We start from the raw sequence: 14,499 nt of genomic DNA on the forward strand, positions 1-14,499 counted from the left end.
GTGGTAACTGCTATGAAGAAATCAAGATGCTTAGATGCAGTAGAGAGAGCAAGAATATTTTATTTTTACTTACACAGAAATGCTCCTGTATACCAAATCTGCTACCCAAATCATTGCATTTTCTTTAATTGAAAATAAATACACATTTAATGCTTCCATGCACTTAGTAAGTTTCTTATGGTTTTTGAAATGACTTATTAATTTCTCTTGTCAGCGTTGTGTTCATACTGAATGTAAAATATACTAGTGTTTCTGTAGGGCAATTTGGAATCATTAGTAAAATTAGCAATGCATATAGATTTTAACCCAACAATTTCATGAAATTTGACAACTTTCATGTTTAAAGGCCAAAGGAGAAGATCTAAAAGAGAGATTAAGAGATGAGAAAAAAGAATTCCTTTGTCTAGGAAGGGATAAACAGCTGGCATTTATATAGTACTTACTATGATCCAGGATCTGTCTACTCAGGTTGTTTAGTGATTCACTTCCACAGTTCTGTGAAGGAGGTATTATTATCCTGGTTTTACAGATGAGGAATTGGAAGCCCAACAAGGTATTAAGTAACTTGCCACAAGTCCTACAGCCAGCGAGTGGCAGGACTAGGAGCTAGAAGTAAGTTCTGCTAGTTGCAAGTGCTTGCACTATACCCATGTATCATCACTTGGCCCTGTCATCTGACACTCATCTCTAGATAGTTTCTGAACTGTATAGTTCCCAAGTGGCCCACTAATTGCCTCATCCAGTAGACTTACTTGAGAATTTATTTTTCTTGACATTCTGTGTAACATTTGATTCTTTTGAGCATTTATCTTCATTCTTAAAACATTTTCTTTATCTTAAGGTACTTTAGGTTCCGCATGCCTTGTTTCCTATCTTTTTACATACAAAATGCTAGTGGTTTCTCTGTGGCTCTAGCAATACCCACTGCATGTGCAAAAATTAAGATATGTTTTCAAAAAACAAAAGCTCATTTAGCATAATGGTTAAAATCAGAATATTTGAAATCAGTTCTAGATTCAAGTCCTGGCCCTGCCACTTACTACCTGAGGACCCTAGGGGAGTAACTTCACTTCCCTCAACCTTATTTTATTCATCTGTAATATAAAATGTGGACAGTTGTGTGGATTAAATGGAAAGAGTGCGTGTAAAGCACTTAGCATAGTGCTGAACACAAATGCTCAATAATACTTAGTATTAGTTGTTGATGTTACCATATTACGTCGTAAACATTTGAATTTTTTTCCTTAAACGGATTTTATTTCTACATTGTCTTCCTTTGTTAGGTAGAGAGAGGAATTTAATGTTGTAAGAAAGAATTCTTCCTGCCTTTTTATTTTTTAACTTAAAGGTCTTATATATTGGTAAGTTTGTGTTTTCCCTTTGTGCCTGATTGTCAGTTTTACCAGATACAATCCTTGACTCACATTTTCCTGCCTTGAGTATTTTAAATATGTTTCTCCATTTTTATTCTGGCATAAAGTGTTGCTGTTGAAAAGCTAATAATTGCCTAATTTTTTCCCTTATGCCGTTTGCTATTTTTGCCCAGATGTCAACAGGATTTTTTTCTTTTTCTTTAAATCCTAGTAATTTTACTAGACCATGTCTTGGAGTTGGCCATTTTAGGTTTATATTCTCATATACACTCTGTGCTCTTTCAGTAAGTAGCTTCAGATCTTTTTATTTTATTTTTATTTATTTATTTATTTTTAAAATTTCTTTAATTGATTTATTTTTGGCTGCGTTGGGTCTTTGCTGCTGTGTGCAGGCTTTCTCTAGTTGCAGCGAGCGGGGGCTACTCTTTGTTGCGGTGCGCGGGCTTCTCATCGCGGTAGCTTCTCTTGTTGCAGAGCACAGGCTTTAGGCGCCTGGGCTTCAGGAGTTGTGGCTCGCGGGCTCTGGAGTGCAGGCTCAGTAGTTGTGGCGCACGGGCTTAGTTGCTCCGCGGCATGTGGGATCTTCCCGGACCAGGGCTCGAACCCGTGTCCCCTGCATTGGCAGGCAGATTCTTAACCACTGTGCCACCAGGGAAGTCCATATGTTTTTAATATTTGATTTGTTCCCTTGCTTTGGTTTTCTTCTTTGGGGACTCTTACTATTTGTGGGTTGGCTCTTCTTTGCCTATCTTCAGTATTTTCTGAAGTATATTCGCTTTTTCTCAAATTAAAAAAAAAAAATCTCTTAATTTCTTTCTTATTTTAAAATTCTTTCCCTTTTCACTGCTGTTTCTCTTAAATGCGTTATCTGTTGTGTTTATTTGTGGCTCTTATATTCCTTTTAGATTTGTTTTAATTTCAGGAGTTAATTTTTTCATTTTGTTTCTAATTTTTTTTGAGGTGTGATTGACATAACATTATATTAGTTTCAGGTGTATAATGTACTGATTTGATACTGCTATATATTGCAAAATGATCACCACAATAAGTCCAGTTAGCATCCGTCAATATACATAGTTACAAAATATTTTTTTCTTGTGATGAGACCTTTTAAGATCCTCTCTCCTACCTACTTTCAAATATGCAGTACAGTATTGTTAACTACAGTCACCATGCTGTACGTTACATCCCCTTCATTATGGATTATAGTCTTTATCATCAAGAAGTACACATCTTTTGTCTTGTTTACAGCTTTTTCCCTGAATTCAATCTTGTCTGATCTTACAGTTCATGAATGTAGCTTTCTTATTATTTATCTTTGCTTGGTAGCCTTCCCTTTTATTTTCAGTCTTTCTGAATTACTTTATATGAGATACATCTCTTTTTAAAAGATCTTAATTAGATTAAAATTTAAATTTAATTTCGATTTGCATACCATAAAATTCACTCCTAGATTTTTATATGTAACTTGTAGTTTGATTTTCTTTATTAGTCAGTCTAGGAGTTTTTCTTTAATGGATGAGTTTAGCTCACTTTTATTTTATCTTTTTTTTGGCTGCTTTGGGTCTTCATTGCTGTGTGCGGGCTTTCTCCATTTGCGGTGGCTTCTCTTGCTGCGGAGCACGGGCTCTAGGCTCACGGGCTTCAGTAGTTGTGGTGCACAGGCTCAGTAGTTGTGGCTCGCAGGCTCTAGAGCTCGGGCTCAGTAGTTGTGGTGCACGGGCTCTAGGGCCCGTGGGCTTCAGTAGTTGTGGCTCACGGGCTTGGTAGGTGTAGCTTGCGGGCTCTAGAGCGCAGGCTCAGTAGTTGCGGCGCACGGGCTTAGTTGCCCTGCAGCATGTGGGATCTTCCCGGACCAGGGCTCGAACCCATGTCCCGTGCATTGGCAGGTGGATTCTCAACCACTGCACCACCAGGGAAGCCCGGCAGGTGGCTTCTTAACCACTGTGTCACCAAGGAAGTCCCAGCTCATTTTTATTTATTGATGTATGTTTGGTTTTATTTCTGTTGTCAAAAGAGCTGTTAGGATCTGTTCATATGGCTTTCTTGCCTTTCATGTCATTCACTGTATGATCCATTATTATTATAGTTTCATTTTGTATGTGTCCTCTGATTATTTTCAAGCTCTACATTTTTGTCTTGCAGGTTCACTTTTTAGCTAATAACATGTATACTTAATTTTTTTCTCAACTTTTCATTTAAGATATCAATCCTACAAGAAAAGTAGAAAGAAATAGTCCAGTGAACACCTCCGTGTCATTCCGCTAGATTCACCAGCTGTTAACATTTTGCTGCATTTGCTTTATTTCTGCCTCTATGTACATTTTTTTCCCTAAATATTTGTGGGTAACTTATAAACTTATGATTCTTCATCCATAACTACTACTTCAGCATGTATTTCTCAAGAACAAGGACACTTTCTTACTTAGACACAATACTGGTATAACTTCCATTGATATGACATCTATATGGAGTCCATATTTAAATTTCCCCAGTTGTCTCAGTAATGTCCTTTATAACCTTTTTGTTTGTTTTTGATCCAATTAAGGATCATGAGTTGCATTTAGTTGTGTCTTTTTTTTTTTTTTTTGTCTCCTTTAATCTAGATCAGTCTCCCAGGCTTTTTTTCTTCCATAAAAAATCCAGGTAAATGTCCCAACATTTGAATTCATCTGTTAGGGATCTTACTGAACTGTGATTAGATACAGTTAAATTTTCTTGGCAAGAATACATTGTAGGTTATATATCCTTCTCATTATGTCAGTCAAGAAACAGTATCAGTTTGTCCCATTATTGGTCAGGCTGATTTTGATCACATGGTTAAGGTGGTGTCAGTTCTGTGTTTTTTACAGTATCTTTTAACTTCTTATGAGCAATTACTGCATAGTATTTTTCTGCTTCCATCCCCTTTAATTGCTCATTTTTATATTACATTTAAAACACGTACATCTCTGTTACGTAAAATCAATATATCAAATATCTTTGACCTCAGCTATAGAGGATGAGGAAGATGAAAAAATCAACATACCTGCAGTGTCTCCCACCTTTCCTTCTTCTCTTCCAAGTTTGCTTATTTATCCACTTTTTTTTAAAATGAAGAAAAAGGAACGTAAAATTGATACAGTCATTATAAAAATGAATGAAAACATGCTTCAGGTATATATTTTCAGTCATGTGGGTGAAGCCCATCCATGGGATGTAGTGAGGTTGGAGCAGTTGGAAGAGACTGGTGGTTTGATCCTTCTAATCTTGTAGGCTTTAATTATGGTGGGTAGAATTATTTTCTGGGCTGCAGTAGCAAACGGCAGAACACTCATCTGGGACCAGTGTCTAGCTGAGAGTCACCCCTGACCCTCAGATTTTCCTACTCCTCACCTTCATATGTGTCTAAGTGTGCCTATTATTCTTTTCTTCAGGTCTCCCAGTTGCTGGGCAAACCTCAGAATTTGTTAACCAAGTGTTAGAGAAAACTGCGGAAGGCAATCCCACTGGAGGCCTTGTAGGACTAAGGATACCAACATCAAAAGTGTAATCAGCCTCATTGGACCACTGGTCAGAAATGTCTGTGTTTGTCACGTTGTTCATTGTAAATTTTCATTCTGTTTTGCATGTCAGTTTAGCATTATGTAAACATTTACAATTAGGTTACATTGTTTTAAGAACTAAGTAGCATAAGTGAAGCATGATCCAAAATACTTGATTATTACATTTTCAGAGCATAAACCGTTGGTTAAAACTGCTACTGGCATCAGAATTGAAACTCATACATTTAAGTAGATGTTTAGATACAGATTGCAAAATCTGTTAAATCAAAACATTTTGAAAGAGTGAAGATAATAGTAAATGCCAAATATTGTGGCAGGTTTATGCTCTGAGCCACACAAAAAAATTGAGGAAGCATTTTTTTAAACAGTCAGTTTAGATTGTTTTTAGAATTATTGCTTTTTGTTCTAATTTTCCACAACCATTAATCTCACTTGTACATGGCACAACCCAGCACTCATGCCCATGTGCCATATTAGATGTTCATTTTCCGAGCTCAATATGGTATATATAAATATATATATAAATATATATATATAATGTCTGTGCAAGTAAGAAAAAAAAGCATATTCTTTGTGCCTTGTATTTTGGGGAAACTATAAAACTGGTAATATTTTGTATGATGAAAACCCTAATGAGGAAAAACAAGATATATAGATGGAAAAATTATGGGGTTTAAATGTTTTTTTGTTCCAACTCTTTTTCAAATTTTTTGAATGTATATAGGACTATGTTGAAATGTAGATATATGCCACAGAGTCTGTGTATTGTATAAAAAACAAAACAAAAAAACAAACAAAAAAAAGATGGCTCTAGAAAACTCATATTTCGGTACTTGACCGGAAGAAGACAAATACTTGCACATTATTGCGATTGTTTTATTTTTTGTACCAAAGACAAATGCAACTGATATGGCATACTGCCAGTCTAAGTAAAGTTTTGCACAGCTTACATGATACTGTATGAATGTATGAAAAAAAGGAGAAAAAAAAGAAAAACGAAAAGGTCAGGGTTAGGGATCTTACTGAACTGTGAATTTTATTTCTGTTTGGGTCCAATTATCTACAGAAGGAGCATCCACACATACAGATATTATTTTGCTGTTCCTCTAGTTCGCTTCCATAGTAGATAAGTTGGTGGCCATTTAGGTGTCTATAAGTCTTTTTATTTCTGCACTTATTGTAGGAAATTTTAATATATTTCATTTTAGTAAGCTATTGGTAAAATAGTTTTTGACCTTGAAAATTAAAAAGTTTATTTAGCTTATTGTAGAATACTTCCACCAAACAACCAAAATACAGATTATTTTTATTGTATTATGTATATATATATGTAAAGACAGAAAAAAGCTAAATATATCTAATTCTTTAGTTGCCACTTTTCCAGTTGATGTATTATTGTGCATGTAATATTTTCAAAGATCAACACAAGCTTAAAACAAAAACAAAGATTTATAGATTTTTATATTTTTGTACAGGTATTTTCAAACTAGCTTCTTCAAACTTAACATGTGACTTATTCTTCTTCTATAGTTTCTAGAACTGAGAAATATTAACACATTTAGTTTTTAGGTGCTCTTTTTTGTTCACATAAAACAGCTTCATTAGTCAGTGTTTTAACTATGTTAAAGCTTTACCTCTTGATGAGAAATTTCTTATGTCAAGGCAACGTTATAAACCTTCCCTACAGATCTTTCCGTCCTGTCTCTCTTACTGTTTTATTTTCAAATCTTGTGTTTTGAACTCTGAAAACTGGTAGCTTAAAAATTATACCTTAAAAAAAATCCTATTTAGCCAGAAAAAAAAATACCAAAAATTTCCGACCTAGCTGCTGGGAAAGTATCTATTTCTCCAACTATTTCTCCATTACCCCTTGGAGAATTTATTTTTAATTATATTTTGTCTATACAGTGTGTTTCCTTTTCTGTTACTTTCTCCCTCCCCACCACACTTTCCCATTTGTAAGTGATAGCATATGAAGCTATAGCTTATAAAGGTTTGATTCTAAAACACACAGTAACAAGTGAGCAATGTTGCTTTCATGCTTCTTTGACATGAAAAAGAAACTCCAAGAAGGATTGTCTTAACACCTTAGCTGAACTGTGATGCACAAGATTACCCTGTGTGCTTGGTGGAAATGTACCTGGTTAGTGCATTCACACTAAACAGATAAGCTTAGATCTAATGGTTTAATAGAATGTAAGTTTATTGTGTAAAGTTTTTCATTTTTAGGTGAGAGAAGGCAAAGCACAGGTTTGTAACTTGGAGGTATATGAAGTTTTGACAGAATGTGTCTGGGAAATTGAAACATGTTCCAAAATATGGCAGTTTTGCAATCAGGTGAAAATCATTTCATGATAGAGATTCAGCATGATGAGGTTTATAAAATTGCCCCTTTCTAGCTGCTCTGTTAGGAATTCTGGTTTTTTATACCTTTTTCTTGTCTGCAAACCAGAATTTGATTTTTTGGTCTTGCATTTCAAAAAAAGACTTTGAATCTGTTTAGTAGATTCCATATCCTTGCATTTCAGTGTTTTATATGTACTACTTAAGTTAAATAGGTAAAAGCTTTTAAATAGTTGAGCTTTTTAATGTTGACACTTTATTTTGTACCTATTTATATATGTATGTATATCTTAGAAAAGCACTTTGTTAAAAAAAAATTGCATTTTATATGATTCCTGCCATTTGCTGCTAAATCTGGGCTGGTCAGAATGCTGCAGCGATACTTGATCTAAATAAAAACCTGGCAGTAAAATGTAGAGTGAAAGTTAAATCCTCTTGCTGTTTTAACTTTATCATAAAGATGACATAGGCAAGCTGTGCAGCTTTACATTTTAACCAGGGGACTCTGTGGCATTTAAAACCGTCTAGAAATGGTTGTACTTTAATGCCAGTAATAATCTGCTTCCTCTATTGTCATTAAAATATATACGTTTAGTGTATCACACAAACAAATCTTATAAGGGTAACGTAAAAACCCCAACAATTGTACGTGTTCTGTTTTTGAAAATTGTGGCATGTATTTTTGGGTGAAGATCATTAGAGAAGAGCTCTCTAAAGGTTTTCTGTGTTCATACATGGTATACAGATAGCTCATAATGAAGTCCAGAATCTTACTTTAAGTGAAGGCATTGTGAATTCACCTCAAATAAACCCATTGTTCCCAAAGCAATTATAAACTTTGACTCTAGTACTACTATGATTTAAAAAAACAAAAAACGTTCTTCCTCTTTTCAGATACACTGGATTCTTATAGAGTTTGTCTCCATATGAAAGCATGCTGTCCAGTTGTTCTTGTTAAGATCTTGTCTGAGTTTTGAATTGGGTGCCACACTTTTTCAGTCAATATGATTGCTTGTTCTACTGTACCATGTACGATTCTTGTCCTCTCCTATATCCTTCATGACAGATTATGATGTGGCTTTATATTGTGCCTTACTTGTACATTTAAAACAAAACATCTTCATTCCCTTTCACTTCCTAAATCTTTCACTTTGACCTTTTCGGTAAGAGAATCAGAGCTATTATAAAAACATCATGAAGGATTTCAGATGGGTATGGTTTCAGATTCCCTCTCTTTATTGTTATTTTATATTTGTATGAAAGACCAGTTTTGAATGGTCTTTGAATATGAGGGGGAGAGATTAGCAGTAATTTCACTACATCCCTTTTTCCTAACTTTCATGAATTTGTCATACATCTTCTTTCTGATGCTTGACTTCATTTGCTCCTTAGCAATAGTCTGCATTTAAAGAAAGGTATGTTCAGTTCATCAGCTTGAAATTGACTATTTTCATTTTTCCAGAATTTTTTAGGAGAAGAGTACTCGTTTTGTTTGTTTTATAAAACAGATGACAAGTCTCTTTAAAAGAAACAGAAGTACAGTACTTTTGAAATACAATGCTGTTAGTTTGGATTTCTTTTTTTATATATAATATTCATACAGTTATCTGATGTTTGCCTTCATTAATAAAGCTGTTAGTTTATTCACCAAAATGTCAAGAATGGATGTGCTTTTCTTTATTCCATACATTCAAAAATATTTTAGCTGCTAAGAGTTAGTTAACTTTCTAAGAAACGAAATCAAGTTGCCTTCAGCAGGAATTAACAAAAACTTATGTTCCCTTTCTTTATATAGTCTTCCTAAAATTCTGTTCAAGTATGTTCTAGTTAATTATGTAACAGAATGTTAGCATCTCTCCAAATCTTGAAACTTGAATTTTGAGAACGCATTGAATTATGCTTTCAGTGTTAAAGTTTCAAATTATCCTTCTAGTGAAGTCTATTGTGGAATACCATTTCCCATGGAACTAAGGCCATTTCCACAACTTTGCACAGAACTGCAGTCTTGTTCTTCCCTCGGATCATGACAAATAAGCCTCACACAGTGCCGTAATACTTGTGGATTCTTTTGTAATCTTTGTAATCTTAATAAGGGCATTATGAGAAGATGACTCCATGTTTTTTTAATATTTCAAACACATTGGGATGTAACCATGAATGTCAACTGTAGGAATGGTTGTTTCGTTTTAAGGAATAAGCATGTTGGGGGAAGATGATGAAAATGTACTACTGACAGTTTTACACTTCCATAGACAAGTGGGATTATGTGTTGAAGCATAATCCTCGTGCTTAGTAAACTGACTGAAATTGTAGAAATTACACCTAGGAACTGAATTATGCCAAATTGCCATTCCCTTTAGAAAAGAGAGATTTGGGGGTAGTGGTGAGGGAATAGAACCTTAAAACTACTTCCGAATAGTATTTTGGAATTGATGACTTGGTGACTAGTGAGGAACGTCAAAGTTGGGTATTTCAATGTGCCAAGTTTGGGTGAACTAAGTTTGCCTCTTTCATAACAATGTAAACACAATGGTGTAGTTAATTAAATTATGGGTGGATGTGAGCGGGACTGATTACTGTGTCTTGCCCTTCGCCCTTTGTTTTTTTCAGAACCAAATAACAGAAATGTATATGTGTGTACTGTATCTGCCTTTTCACCACATTTTTATGACACTGTATTCCACTGCCTGCTTTTTTTTTTTTCTTTTTTTTTTTTAACCTTCTTTTCCTAGGTTTTGTCCTATAACTTAGCATTTGTGGTTAACAGTGATACTAGGGCTGACTGCACATAAGACGTCACAAGAGAAGAGCGGAAGGGCAAGAATTCAAAGTGTTTGTTCATACAATGTGGCGACCTCTTTTGCATAGTTGCGTAGGATCCTGTTTGTAATGCTATCATAAATATTCTGTAGTTTTGTTCCCCCCTCCCCTAACTGGAGCTATGAAACTTTTTATTGGATTCAGTCTTGTCTATTGTCTAGAAAGAATTTTATCTCGTTGACGCATGAGCTGTTTAAAAATTATTCTATTAAATGTTGGTTAATAGTTGTGCAGTTTTTCTTTTCAGAAGAAAAGGCATTTCAAACGTTGCCTTTGTTTTCTGTCACCTTCCAACCCCTCAGCACTTCTAGTCAGATACAGATTCATCAGTGTATGCAACATCCTTTGTAATTTAAAATAAAAAAAGATGAAAAGAAAAGGTTTTGAATTGTTTGCCTCATGCTTTTGTCCTTCCTTTTTCTGTTGCTTTTCTGTTGCTTTCCAAGGTGATCATCCACCCTTCAGAATAACCCACTGTAACAAAATTCCAAACTAGAGACAGCAGTGAACTCTTGATCACACTGCCCCTCTCTTGGTGTAGTGTACAAACAGCTAACATTTTTTTTTTTAACACTTTGGTCTGCTTTTTCAATACTTTAGTTAAATTTAGCTATTACGTAGAATTATTCATTGACAAAAACATTTACATTCTTTATAGTTTAGAGCATAGTTTAGTTTATCCTTATTTCTCCTCCTTGATTCTTTGGCCAAGCGATTTCTCTGAGGGAGAGAAGGTATTTTGAGTCTCTCCTGACTTAAGCCTTTGTATGTGTTTGTGTGTTTCATAATTCTAAGAAGGTCCCCAAGCTAGGCTGGGCATACACATAGAACTTTTAAATCAGGGGACCTGAGTAAACACCACTGTAGCAGTGTGTTCCTTCGGCCAACAAACATTTGTTTAGCATTTTCTCTGCCAAGACTTGTGCTACGTACTGGCCAGAAGGAGACTAAAGAGACCGCCACTAACGTTTAGTCTGCTGAGGGAGGCCACGTGTGAACAGGGCCACAAAACAACACAAGAGCTGTTAAACACGCAAAGGGTTCTAGGTACGTTACCGCAGAGGTATTTGCAAGGACACTGGTACCACATCAAGCGGGGTATGTTAAGAGAATTGACAGGCTGTGTGCATGACGTCCCTGGTCCCTTGAAGAAGCCCTTTTTGCTTCATTTGAGTGACACTGAGGCTGTCAGGAAGCAAAGTGGGCCTAGCCTCTCATGGACTGGTTCTGCTTCAGGACTTGACCTCACAGGAGCCTCTATCAGAGTCCAGGAACTTTAAGGAGCTGGGTGAGCCAGCCCTTCCAGTATAGCTCTTAGGAAACTAAACCTTCTGTTAGGTAGCACCCAGTGAGATGGGTTGTTCAATTGTCCCTCGTTGCCCACATTGATTTCGGAACCAGGAGAGCACCTTAGAGAGAAAAACATTAGTTGGGAAGTACTTTAATATCCCAGCTGTAAGGTTCAGAATAGGAAGAAGGCATTAGAAAGTCCTAGAAGGCTAGGGTGGCATTCGTTAAGCCCCTGCTAGGTGCTTTCCTATCAGGGAACTCACCTGCTGCTCTCTGTGGCCCAGTGAGGTGGGTGATCATGTCCATTTTACAAAAGAGACTAGACCCAGATGCAGGGACTCACCCCAGACCCAGCTTAGATGATACAGAACTCCAATTCAAATGGCAATCTGCTTGCAGCACTCAGAGACAATCTATACTCCTCTGTAAGGGACCTGGCCAAGTCACTGGCAATATTTGGATGGATGTCTGTGTAGGAGGGAGATAATGGGCTTAGGGTCTGGAAACCAGAAAGAACTAAAGCCAGAACCTAGTAGATGCAGTAAACAAAAGCTAGCCTCAGGATCAGTAGGTAAAGGTGACGGAAGCAAAACAGCATTGGCAGTAGTCAGTGATGGGGAGTGCGGGTCACCAAATTGTATCTATCCCTCAAAGATGGCCTCTAGCTGAAGGCCTTAGAATTGAGTCTTTTTTGTTAGAATGGAGTACGTTGGAGGGTGGAGAAGAGAGGAACTATGTTGTCTCTCATTGCCTCATGGAGATGCAATTGGCGACTGTTGGTTGCAGAGGAATTTCCAGCAAGAAGCATGATGGGAAAGGGGCTCAAGGTCATGTGGGCCGCTCTACTGCGTGCAGAGTTTGGGTTTCTTCAATGTCCTGAACAGGGAGCTTCTACTTGAGGATCCAAAACGTTTGACCTGAAAAATGTCAACCTCAGTTTCTTTAAAAGGTTTTAATCTTAAAATGTCTCCAGGAATGAACTTAACAGAAAATGTACAAGCTCTGAAGAAAACATTAAAATACTATGAAGGATACAGAAGAAGACTTGAACAAGTGGAAAGATAGACCAAGTTCTTGAATAGGAACAGTCAACAGCATAAACCTGTCAGTCCTCCTAATTTAAATGAACAATTCAGTGCCACCCCAATAAGACATACCAATACGATTTCAAAAAACTAAAGTTCACATGGGGAAAAAAATGGGGTGTTCGATCCTAACAGGTATTAAAACACATAAAACTAATATTAAAACAGTGTCATTTTGGTGAATGAATGAATAGGCCAACAGAATAGAATGGAAAGTATAGAAATAGATTCAGATGTATTTATATATTATAAATAATATAAATTATTAATTTATGTTATTTATATTTAATTTATATGGTAAGTGTGGCATCTGAAACCAGTGAGAAAAAGATGGATTGTTCAGAAAATAGTGTTGGAACAACTGGGTAACCCTCTGGAGAAAGTAAACTTGGCTCTGTATCTCACACCATAAGCCAACACATATTTCAAAATGGGTAAAGATCTAAATGTAAAAATAAAATCTCAAATAAAACTTTTTTAAGGCCCAAAACACCATAAAAGCCAAGTCAAAATTCTATAGACTAAGAGACAAAGCTCATTTCTAGGGGCAAATCCTCCTAATATCTAAAGAACTCTGGGAGCTGATGTGAAAAAGACTGACAACCTACTGGAAAAACAAGCAGATAGTAGAATAAATACAAGTAGTTCTCAACTTCATTCATGATAAGAAATGAAAATTGAAAGATGGCATTTTTCACTTAATCAGATTGGCAAAAATCCCAGTGTTTGTTAACACACCATGTGTACGAGGCCGTGAGAAAGCAGGCATTTGTACCACATTGCTGGTGGGAGTGTAAATTGATATAACTTCTATGAAGAGCAATTCAGTAGCATGTATCAGAATTTTTAAATGCATATATCCTTTGACCTAGCAATTCCACTTTTTCTGGGCAAGTCATTATCTCTCTGTGCCTGTTTCCTCATCTGTAAAAAGTGGATAACTCTACCTCACAGGGTTGTTGTGAGAGTTAAGTTAGAATGATACACATAAAGCACTTAGTACAAAGTACCTGGCACAAGGGAAGTGCTCCACAAATGTCAGTAATATAATAATAGCAGTCATGTGCATTGCATTCTTACCATGTACCACATTACTACATTGTGCTTGGTGCTTTTTATGTATTACCTCTTTTAATCTTTCACTCAGTGCTGTGATCACCAGCATTTAGCCTCTGAGGAGACTGAAGCACAGAGATGTGAAGTGGGTTGTCAAGCAGGATTCAAGCCAGGGCAGATGCTCAAGCCTGCAATATACAGCCTGTTTTTTAGGTGCAGTGGGGTGATGAACACCGTAAGGGAGGGTGTTCCCTCCAAGGCCTCAGGTCCAAAAAGAGCTTGAAGAATCCAGGAAGGAGACAGGGGTGGGTGGGGTACCTGATGCCCTTGAGGTCCAGCTAAGAAACTTGGATTAGTTAATAAGAAAAATACAATGAAAGAGCCTCCATCTGTTGAGGGTCTATTCTTAATTATTTCCATCAAAACTACATTAATCCATCAAAACTACTCCAGCGAGGTAAATTTATTAAATCCAATTGTACACAAAAGGGAACCACCAGGAGCCAGTGAAGGGGTGTAAGCTGGAATGTGACTTGATCAGTTGTGCGTTTTAGAAAGATCCCTTGGACCGTGGGCTGGACTGACAGGAAGTACCCTAGCAAACTGCCTTGAATTCCATACATTTAAAAAAGTAATGATAACAACATTTGTCTTTGTTTTCTTTCACTCCTCAATTTATATTCACTGTAGAAAATATGAAAAATACAAGAAAGTTTAAAGAAATATAAAAAACTGTTAATTCCACCTTCCAGAGACATCCCAATTGATACTTTTCCTCCAGTCTTTTTCCCCCCTCTATGCAAAAAATATGCAGTCATTAGAATGACTGATGGGCGGAAGAGAGGCCCCTGTTAAAGCCTTGCTGATAATTCCCTCCTCTCTTTCTCTCCGCCTTACTAGGTCCACACCAAGAGGCCGACTGATTTTTCCCACGAGTCAGGGAAAGTCCACACGACTCGACGCTACCATCCTCGCTCGCCGCAGGCC

The 14,499-nt window shown here is 36.5% G+C and overlaps 1 protein-coding gene across 3 annotated transcripts in view; it reads left to right on the top strand.

Annotated features, from left to right (window-relative positions):
- Window positions 1-14,477, top strand: part of CREBRF (CREB3 regulatory factor) — a 71,947-nt gene extending 57,470 nt beyond the window's left edge. For 2 of the 3 annotated variants that reach the window (XM_059917686.1, XM_059917688.1), the window contains exon 9: window positions 4,790-6,202. In XM_059917686.1, the coding sequence (XP_059773669.1) occupies window positions 4,790-4,905 (116 nt within the window). In that variant the 3' untranslated portion in view covers window positions 4,906-6,202. Of the gene's footprint in view, window positions 1-4,789; window positions 6,203-14,412 lie in introns of those variants that run through there. The other variant, XM_059917687.1, reaches the window with a different exon arrangement.
- The last annotated feature ends 22 nt before the right edge of the window (window positions 14,478-14,499 follow it).

The sequence above is a fragment of the Balaenoptera ricei genome, chromosome 3 (genome assembly GCF_028023285.1).
Source record: "Balaenoptera ricei isolate mBalRic1 chromosome 3, mBalRic1.hap2, whole genome shotgun sequence".
Taxonomy (NCBI): Eukaryota; Metazoa; Chordata; class Mammalia; order Artiodactyla; family Balaenopteridae; genus Balaenoptera; species Balaenoptera ricei.